This window comes from Triticum dicoccoides, chromosome 5B, assembly GCF_002162155.2.
Source record: "Triticum dicoccoides isolate Atlit2015 ecotype Zavitan chromosome 5B, WEW_v2.0, whole genome shotgun sequence".
Lineage (NCBI taxonomy): Eukaryota > Viridiplantae > Streptophyta > Magnoliopsida > Poales > Poaceae > Triticum > Triticum dicoccoides.
In genome coordinates, this window is record NC_041389.1 from 674,776,661 (window position 1) to 674,786,508 (window position 9,848).

Consider the following 9,848-nt stretch of genomic DNA (forward strand, 5'->3'; position numbering starts at 1 on the left):
CCCCCCTTGCTTGGGGGGCAAGCCCCGTCCCCCTTGGCCGCCGCCCCCCTCTAGATCTCATCTAAAGGGGCCGGCCCCCTTCCCCCTTCTCCCTATAAATAGAGGGGTGGAGGGAGGGCTGCCGTAATTTATTACTGCCGCCGGTAATCTGATCAGATCAGACGAAATCACTCCCGCTCCACTAAACAAAGCGGAAAAAGACGCAACTTTTGAGCAAGCGGCTGCCGATCAAAGGGCACGTCGCCATCCCACTCCCACCCAGACCAGCACGCTCGGTTGGAGACTCTCGTCGGCGTCGCCGTGCGTCTGCGTCCGCTCCCCACCAATCACCCCCGCTTCCTTCCTCCTCCCTCCCTCCCGACTCCCGAGCCTCGGGGTTTCTAGTCGCTGCCCGGCCGCCTCCCGCAAGGTACTCCCGCGATTTCTTTTCCCTTTCCGCCGCCGCCTCTCCCACGCTACCGCTCGCTACTGGCCTGCTCGGTCCTGCAAGAACCACCACCGGGTTGGGTTGATTTTCCCTGCCCTCCCCCTTTCTTGTCCAGTTTGCCGGGAGCGAGCAATCGATCTTCGTCTTCCTCTGCGAGGACACACCGGAGGTGGGGTTTGCGTGTGAGTACTGCGAGATCTCGCGCCAAGAAGTGGCGGCGGCGGCAGCAGAGTCTTCAAGGAAGGGAGGAAGGAGGTGGATCGTGGCGGCATGGGTTCTTGCGAGGATGTGGAGTACGGGGACGTCTTCTCCGTCCCCAACCCGGCGGCTGCCCCCGCCTACGCGCTCGACTTCTCCCTCCACCACCACTACCACCACCACCAGCAGCAGCAGCTCCGGTTCCCCCCTTCTTCATACGGCTTCCACGGCCTTCCTGCCGGTCCCGCCGCCCATTACCAGCCGTCGCCGCCGCAGTCGGCGCTGATTGGCAGCACGCCGAGCCCCGTCTCGACCACCACCGACCTGGGGAGCCCCGAGGAAGCGTCCGACGACGCCGTGCTCGCCTACATCAACCAGTTCCTCCTCGAGGATGATGACGACGACGAGTCCTCTGCTCCCGGCGCCGCCGCCGCGCCGGCGCGGGACTCGGCGCTCCTCGCCGTCGCCAAGCCCTTCGTCGACATCATCGCCGACGCCAAGCCGGCGTACCAGCACAGTTCCTGGACGGATCCCTGCTGCGCTTTCGCGGGAATGGGAGGAGGATCCCCTGACATGTTCGTCAGCAGCAGGCAGAGCTCCTGCCAGTTGGTGCCCTGCGATTCCGTGAAGGTGGAGGAGGAGTGCGCCGTCCACAAGGGCCGGAAGAACCGGCACGGCGACGACGACCTGGAGCCGGAGGACGAGAGGCGGCGCAAGCAGCTCGCGCTGTCCGAGGAGGAGACCGTCCGGGAGATGTTCGACAAAGTGCTCCTCTGCAACGGTGTCAACTGCATCCTCCAGTCGCCGCTTCCGGCCGAAGCGGAGATCAGCAGCGTGTACGTGAAAGGGTCAGGGAACCGGAGAGGGCGCAAGAAGGGGAAGACCGGAGTGCCCACCGTGGAGGAGGAGTCCGTCGACCTGACGACGTTGCTCATACACTGTGCCCAGGCCGCGGCTATCGATGATCACCGCGGTTCGGGTGAGTTGCTGAAGCAGATCAGGCGGCATTCTTCCCCTCATGGGGATGCCGGGCAGAGGCTGGCGCATTACATTGCTAATGGGCTCGAGGCTCGCCTTGCCGGCACCGGTAGCACCGTCTACCGCTCGCTTGTCGCGCGGCGAACTTCTTCCGCTGACATGCTGAAAATATTCAAGCTATATGGGACGGCATGCCCGTTCATCAGGATGTCCAGGTTCTACTCGAATGAAGCCATCTTGGATGCTGCTGCCAAGGGTGTGACAAGCGTGCACATTGTGGACTATGGTATAGACTGGGGCTTCCAGTGGCCAATCTTCTTGCAGCGGATCTCCAAGAGAGATGGCGGCCCCCCAAGAATCCGCATCACCGCCATCGACTTACCGCAGCCAGGGTTCCGGCCTGCAGAGCGTTTAGAGGCGACGGGCCGGCGGTTAAGCGAGTACGCCAAGATGTTTCATGTCCCCTTCGAGTATCGCGCAATTGCTGCCAAGTGGGATGCCATCCGAGTCGAAGACCTCAGGATCGACAAGGATGATCTTCTTATTGTCAACTGCTTGTTCAGAATGCGGCACATGATGGACGAGACGGTGACCGACGAGAGCCCGAGGAAGACGGTCTTGAACACGATCAGGAAGATGAACCCGCATCGGTTCATCCACGCGGTTGTCAACGGCACCTACAACGCGCCATTCTTCGTGACGCGCTTCAAGGAGGCTCTGTTCTATTTCTCCTCGCTCTACGACATGCTCGAAGCGACCGCACCGCCGGCGGATGAGCACAGGCAGCTGATCGAAAGGGAATACTTCGGGCGGGAGGTTCTCAACGTGGTCGCCTGCGAGGGCACGGAGAGGGTCGAGAGGCCGGAGACCTACAAGCAATGGCAGGTAAGGAACCTCAGGGCAGGGTTCAGGCAGGTGCCTCTGCTTCAAGAGTCGGTGAAAAAGGCAAGATACAAGGTAATCAAGAGCTATCACAGGGATTTCTTCGTCGACGAAGATAACAAGTGGATGCTGCAGGGTTGGAAGGGCAGAGTCATCGGCGCCCTATCCACATGGAAACCTAGCTAGAACTTTAGAGATATGTTGCCTGGTACATTTCATCACTTCTTTTTCGTTCTGTTGTATCTGATATTCTGATGCTTATGTTGTTGAATTTTGACCCTTTGCTGGGAGCAGAGTTGATGGACATTTTTGCTGAACTTGACTAGAACAGAAGCTTCTTGCATATGTTTTGTACTCCTCCGTCCCAAAATTCTTGTCTTAGATTTGTCCAAATACGGATGTATCAAGTCACGTTTTAGTATTAGGTACATCCGTATCTAGACAAATCTAAGACAAGAATTTTGAGACGGAGGGAGTACCTAATGAAGCATGTGTATTGCAAACTGTTTGTTTGTTCCTTGAATCGGTAGCGCTGATGTTTCATTTCTCAGTTCAATGGAAGGTGCATATGAGCTGCTGAGTGATATATTAGCTGTTGCGTAAATGATAAAATTCGTATGGATTATTGGTGTGCGTCGGATCTGAGTCAAGAGTGTGAAAAGAAGATAGTCATATCCGTTAAACTGTATCAATGTATTCTCAATTGTTTGCTGACTCCTTCTCCTCAGAGAAAAATCTCAGGAAAATGCATAAATTGCTTCTCCAATCTCCACGCATCGATAGGAGGCTATTTTCAGCATTATTGGTAAACCGATTGTGCAATTACATCAGTCAGCAACTTCATAATGCACAAGGATACACACTCGAGACATTAAGATCCTTATAAGCTAAGAAATGTACTTATGCTCCTTAACCGATGACTCAAAACCGGGCTGTGACCTTGGAGAACAGCGCTTTGAAATCTTTCGTTGGGGTGCCCTCACCTTCAGGCTTCGAAGCCAAATCGAATGCCTTGAACTTTACCTCTTCATACTGCAGGGCCTGTTTTAAGAGGGTAAATATTCAGAATGGTTGTCCTCAAGTGTGTCCACAGAATACGGTTGCAGCAATTATCAAATGTTATACCTGAACACAAACTTCAGCCACATCAGCCCTAGGAATCGCCTTAGTGTCAGTCTGGAGAAGCTCATCATCCTTCCCGACAATCAGCTCCCTCACTCCCCCATCTTTGTCTTGCAGACCACCAGGCCTAAATTGAAGGAAACGAAGAAAACGATAGCACATTATGTATCAGCGAATAGTTAACCTGTTCTAGTGTTCTTGTGCATATTAGCACAATGCACTTCTATTCTAGCTTCACAAAAACTACCTATCCAATTTAACTGCAGCAGTCCAACTGTGAAACATGTAGCATAAATTTTAGACAATTCAAGAGAGATGGTAATTAACTAATTAGATGAGCAAAAACTACTAGATCGCACCGAGTGTTTGCCTCACCCCTTTATATGTCACTCATTGTCTCATTAAATGTGGAGGTGGATCCACCTTTTCTTTGAGGCATTCAAAGGTATTTAGTGGTACACAAGGAACTATTCCAAACTTCTATAGCAGATCTTCAGTCTTATCCAAAGTGATTGATATTTAGTGTAATTAAGTACACCACTTCAGAAAGGTGGGCAACTCTGTTTCAAGAATAATTGATCTGAAGGATGCCTTTTTATCCAAACTGGTGCATGTTCTTTATGTACCTTATGATTGTATAAGGAACTCCACTGTCTGCCAGATACTGTTCAGACTTGCGCTTCCAGACCTACATCAAGATCAATAATCAAGATTTCACATTTTCAATAATATAATCGTCTGAATTTGCAAAATGAATTTGTCTCAGTGGCTTATTAGATCAACGGTACCACGACTAGCTGAGTACGCACTGTATCTTTTATTTCTATCTTTCCTTCATTGTTTTATTTGGATGAGACAAAATGAAGCTTCGATGAAAACAAAACAAAAGCAAGACTTTCTGAAATGAACATTCCAGCCCAATAGAGAGGATACAGAACTTCCAAATTTTAGCTATGACAGGAACTTAATATTCAGAAAGGTCTATTTGCAAAACTTTCTTCATTAAGTTGTTTTTTCCTGTATTATGGATCTAACTGTTGTAAATCTATCGACTGAACATTTTTATGGCGAACCTGTCAATAGTCAAAACTCACAAATCTATCAACTGAACATTTCTATGACGAACAATCCTTCAGATTTCTGAGACAGATGGCTCATCTGCTGCCAAGCAATGTTCAGAGAATGGTACTAAGGCTTTCCAGATAATAAAGTTTTTCGTGGAAGCACGAGCAAATGAACTGCAATGAAGTAAAGGTGAAGAGACATATAGACTCGTCTACAATTACTTACCAGTATATTGCCATTGCCAAGGCTGTTCAATGGATGGTTGGGATTTGTTCCCCCCATGGATCCCACCAACACTATGTGCTTCACACCGGCTGCTTTTGCTGTCCAACACACAATCCCACTCATCAAACATTCAGATAAACCTATCACATATAAATGCAGAACCAAGAAGAAGCTTACCAGCATCAATCTGATTCTTCTGCCCAATCCAGTCCACCTGCCACACATCCACACCAAAATTCATCACTATTTAATAATCGATAAAGATTTCAGGATGTGGCATGTCACTGAAACACAGAGGAGACACATCCTGAAACTGTACTTATTATGGGAGCGGCACACTCTGAATCCAAATTGTGGTACAGTACAGTACAGAGAAGAAACCCCAACCTGCTCAGGGTAGGCTCCGTCCTCGTAGTAGAACTCGGGCCGGCCGCCCTTGGTGGGGTCGAACCCCGGCTTCATCTTGGGGGAGGCGCTGGTGAGGATGACGAGCGCGTCGGCGCCCTGCACGGCGGGCGCGAGGTGCTCCGCCTCCCTGATGTCGGCCACGTAGACGTCGTCGGCTCCCCCGATCTTCTGCTTGCTCTCCTCCGACCTCACCAGGCCCCTCGCCGCGAACTGGTCGGATCTCTCCCTGAGCTTGCTGAACACGATTTGGCCTGCGATCGACTCGACGAGCGTTAGGACCGGAATTGCCCGTCGTGGCAGGCGGATTCGTCGGGTTTTGGTCGGAGAAACGGGCGGGGAAGGAAGGAGGGAAAGGGTACCTGTGCGGCCGCCGGCGCCGGTGACGAGGACGGTGGGGCGGGGCGCGGCCATGGCCGGAGGGTGGTGGCGCGGTACTGCAGGCTAGCTGGCCGCGAACTGCAGAGCGCCTGGACGCAGCCAAGTGCCGATGTGTCACGAGAGAAGCGGCGAAGGATGAGACGACGCCGATACTCTCTCTGGATTTGTCTAGAAGGCCGTGCCGACCGACCGACCTGACATGCCAGGAGGGCGCGCGGCGTGGAGGGCGGCCACGTCGCGCCTGACTGCTTTACGCTTTCTTCGAAGCAAGGCGCCTTTCGCTCCCCACACACGGTCATCATACCATAGAGATCAACATCTTTATTCGTTATTACACATGTTTAAGATTTCATACACATCAAAGGTAACTCATGGTTTACCATACAAACCGAGTGACTTGCACACGAAAGAAGAGCAATACATTACATTTACAGCGGACAAGAAAGGTGAAATATTGTTACAACCCCATATCATATTGTGCCGAAATGGAAGCTCCGGCTATTGTGACCACAGACCCTAATGATCTCAGCTTCTACTGCTCTTCTCTTGTGAATGAAGCCCAGCTCATCGCCACTCGCACGTAGACCCAATCACACACGCGGTCGAACAACGAGAACCAAATAATTCTCGAGCTCCTCTTGAATAAGAAGCTGCAGAAGATGATCCTGAGACCTGCTATGAATCCCGTGCCAAAGCCGAGGTATAATGACAATGCTTCGCTCATGCCCTCATGCTGATTTTCAGGAGTCCATGGAGTGATTTCCGTTCCCGAGCAATTCTTTGATACAGGCGGACCACAAAGACCTGGATTGCCAGCATAGATTGACGCATCATCTAAAGTTTGTAACTGATTGCCAGAAGGTATGGTTCCTGTCAGATTGTTGTACGATAAGTTCAAGTGGGCAAGTGAAGTTAGATCTGCCATACTCGCCGGGATTTCACCAGAGAGCTCATTGTGTGAGAGGTCCAAAGATCCCATTGCACGTAGCTCCCCAATAGTCACAGGGATTGTGCTGCTAAGGTGATTCCGTGACAGGTTCAAGTTTGTCAATGCAGTGAGCATGCCGATTTCATGAGGAATCTTCCCTGTCAAACTGTTGCAAGAGAAATCAATGTTTACCATATATGCGATTCCTGTTGTGTATTCCAACTGCTGACCTTTTGTGACCACCGATAAACTATGAGTATAAGCATTAGTGTACTTGTAGACGGAGACAAGCCCAAAGTTGACAATTTTGAAAGGGGCACCATCTTGATCGGGAGTATGAGCCATAGCTATGAGATTCCCAAGCGACTGTGGTATGTTCCCTGAGATGTTGTTGCTTGCAATGTCTAGATATTGAAGCCCATGCATCTTGGTCAGTTCGCCAGGGATGCCACCAGAGAGCATGTTTGACCGCAACCGCAGAAATGCCAAGGATGGTAGCTTTGAGCCGATCCATGTCGGTAAGCTCCCAGAAAATTCATTGTATGCGAGATCAAGGAATTTTAGCTCTTTACACCTCTGAAGAAATGGTGGGATTCTTCCTGAAAGATTGTTGTTATTCAAGTTAAGCATGGTCACGTTTGAAGTTTTGGGTGCACGGAGGCAATTGGCCAATGTCCCATTTAGTTTGTTCTCTGATAGATCTAGAAACTGCAAATTTTGCAGCTCAAAGAGGGAGCATGGAATGGTCTCAGAAAAGGAATTTTTGAAGAGCATGAGTATTTCTAGCCCTGGTGCTCCGATATCTGATGGCAATGCACCAGATAGGTTGTTCCCAGAGAGGTCCAACAAGCCGAGGTTCATTGGGAGTGTTGGAATCGGGCCAACGAGCTGGTTAGAACTAATATCCAGTATAACAGCTTCCATTCCACCAAACAGAAAATATGTGGGCAGCATGCCATAAATCTGATTTTCCGATAGATCCAGAACTCGACAACGGTACATTCCAATCCAAAAAGTACCAGGAATGGAGTCATGTATGCTTGTGTTTGAAATATCAAGGGTGTATAGTGTTTGTTGGATAATCCATGCCGTAAACTGGGGGCCTAGGATGCAAGATCTAAAGCCCGCTGACGTTAAGCTGAATGGAGTGCTCCATGTGTTGTTGACCAACATAGTTATGGAATTACCAGAGAGCCACAAATTTTGCAGGCTAGTCATATTGGTGAAATGGTCCTGGGTGACTATACCATGCAGATTGTTTGAGTCCAACCACAGGTCCACCAAATTTGTGAGTTTTCGTATACCGACAGGTATCTCTCCGAATAGTTTGTTATTATTGAGCCAAAGTGTGGACAAGCTGCTAAAGTTTTCTAGCCGATCTGGAAGAGTCCCTGTCAAATTGTTGTGGTCCAAATACAACTCTTGTAACTCATCCCCTGGCAATCTATAAAATAGATCTTCCGTACCCCCGCCAATGAAGTTTTCCGATAGACGGAGTGCTTGTAGTCTCTTGAGTTTCTTGAAGGTGGATGGCACCATGCCAAAGAAGTTGTTTTCTATGAGGGACAATGATTGAATGGAGGTCAAGTTTCCCACTGCGTCAGGGATAGAACCCACGATTCCGCATGTATCCATGTAAAAAAGTTGGAGAGCAGGTAGCTCCCAAGCCAAGTAGTTGGCTCCAAAGGACGAGTTAAAGGAATTGGAGTCGAGGTCAAGAGTTTCTAGTGACGTGAGATTAGAGTGCAACGGTAGAGGCATAATGTTACGAAGCCCACAAGATGTTAGCTCAAGGGTTACCAGAGAGAGGAGCATGTTGACATCATGAGTCCAGTTGACGGCAGCGCTAAGGTCCACCTCAGCCATGTCGAGGTGTTGTAGCTTCTGTAGGTGCGTCACCCATAAGAGATCGGGCGAGTAACAACCCAGAATTGAGAGGTCAAGACTGAGCAGATTCGAGAGGTTCCCGAGGTGAGGAGGGATTCGCCCACCGAAGAACGAATCAGTGAGGGCGAGATGAGTCAGGCTCCGGAGGTCACCGATGAATTCAGGAATGGATCTCCCACCAAAGTAGTTTGATGAGAGGTCCAGGTGCTTGAGATGTCGTAGAGTGAGCAAGGAGGAGCTTATCTCACCTCCGATTGCTCCGTAGCTGTTGACCTGGAGCTTGACGACATGGCCGGTCCGGTTGTTGCACCCGACGCCCATCCACCGGCAGCAGTCCTCGTCGGCCCGCCACGACGAAAGGTAGTTGCTCGGGTCGGTGAGGCCGGCCTTGAAGGCGAGAAGCGCATCTCGCTCGCGGGGGATGCAGAGGGTGCCAGGTGCTGATGGCGGTGGCGGCGGCCGGAGTGCAGGCAGGGCTGGGGCTGACGAGCTCCGGAGGAAGATGAGGCACCACGTCGCCAGGAGGATCGCCGGCCTTGGGCCGGCCATTTTGGGTAGTGGGCGTACGAATGGGTAAGTACGAGTGTGTGTAGTACGTACTTTGCCTCGGCCATGCACGCCTGGATTTAAGGAGCTAGCAGAGTTCGTTCGGTCCACCCTTGTGAGCGTCAAAGTGCCCTGCGCGCTACGCCAGCTCGATCGGCAGGTAGTAGTAACATCGAAACCCCGTCCACCGGGTCTGATGAGTACTGTGAAGGGTACATATGAGTTGACTGACCCGGCGCATAAAAATTCCACAGACCAACTATTGGGTGATGGCGAAGCGCGCCAAATCTTGAACTCCGAAGAGACAAGAAATAAAGTGTACTAGTGAAAATGACTGTTTCCTATCAATAAAGTTTAGCTTTAGCGACCAATGAGCCCGGTCAATACGTGCTATATCCAGCGGCAGCGCCAGGAATTAGGCAAGCCCCAGGCCGACCCAGGCAGCCTTCATTCACTGTAGCTAACTGTAAAAAATTTCTACGCATCACCAAGATCAATCTATGGAGTCATCTAGCAACGAGAGATGGGAGTGCATCTACATACTCTTGTAGATCGCGAGCGGAAGCGTTCAAGAGAACGAGGTTGATGGAGTCGTACTCGTCGAGATCCAAATCACCGATGATCCTAGCGCTGAACGGACGGCACCTCCGCGTTCAACACACGTACGGTTGGGAGAGACGTCTCCTCCTTCTTGATCCAGCAAGGGGGAAGGAGAGGTTGATGGAGATCCAGCAGCACGACGGCGTGGTGGTGGAAGTAGCGGGGATCTCGGTAGGGCTTCACCAAGCTCAACGAGAGGGAGAG

General features: G+C 50.9%; 3 protein-coding genes across 3 annotated transcripts; 1 reads left to right on the top strand and 2 right to left on the bottom strand.

Annotated features, from left to right (window-relative positions):
- The first annotated feature begins 253 nt into the window (after nt 1–253).
- On the top strand, nt 254–3,028 carry LOC119312541 (scarecrow-like protein 30). The gene is made up of 2 exons (XM_037588275.1): nt 254–409; nt 543–3,028. The coding sequence occupies exon 2, from the start codon at nt 698–700 to the stop codon at nt 2,669–2,671; it is 1,974 nt and encodes a 657-aa protein (XP_037444172.1). The 5' UTR covers nt 254–409; nt 543–697; the 3' UTR covers nt 2,672–3,028.
- A 131-nt stretch (nt 3,029–3,159) lies between these two features.
- On the bottom strand, nt 3,160–5,840 carry LOC119312542 (uncharacterized protein At5g02240-like). Its single transcript, XM_037588276.1, has 7 exons — nt 5,665–5,840; nt 5,285–5,556; nt 5,075–5,111; nt 4,898–4,995; nt 4,234–4,295; nt 3,611–3,734; nt 3,160–3,526 (listed from the first exon to the last, which is right to left on the bottom strand). Exons 1-7 carry the CDS (start codon nt 5,714–5,716, stop codon nt 3,407–3,409), a joined length of 765 nt encoding a protein of 254 aa, XP_037444173.1. The 5' UTR covers nt 5,717–5,840; the 3' UTR covers nt 3,160–3,406.
- A 191-nt stretch (nt 5,841–6,031) lies between these two features.
- On the bottom strand, nt 6,032–9,047 carry LOC119306622 (receptor-like protein EIX2). The gene has a single exon (XM_037582797.1). It carries the CDS (start codon nt 9,045–9,047, stop codon nt 6,216–6,218), a length of 2,832 nt encoding a protein of 943 aa, XP_037438694.1. The 3' UTR covers nt 6,032–6,215.
- Nucleotides 9,048–9,848: the final 801 nt, after the last annotated feature.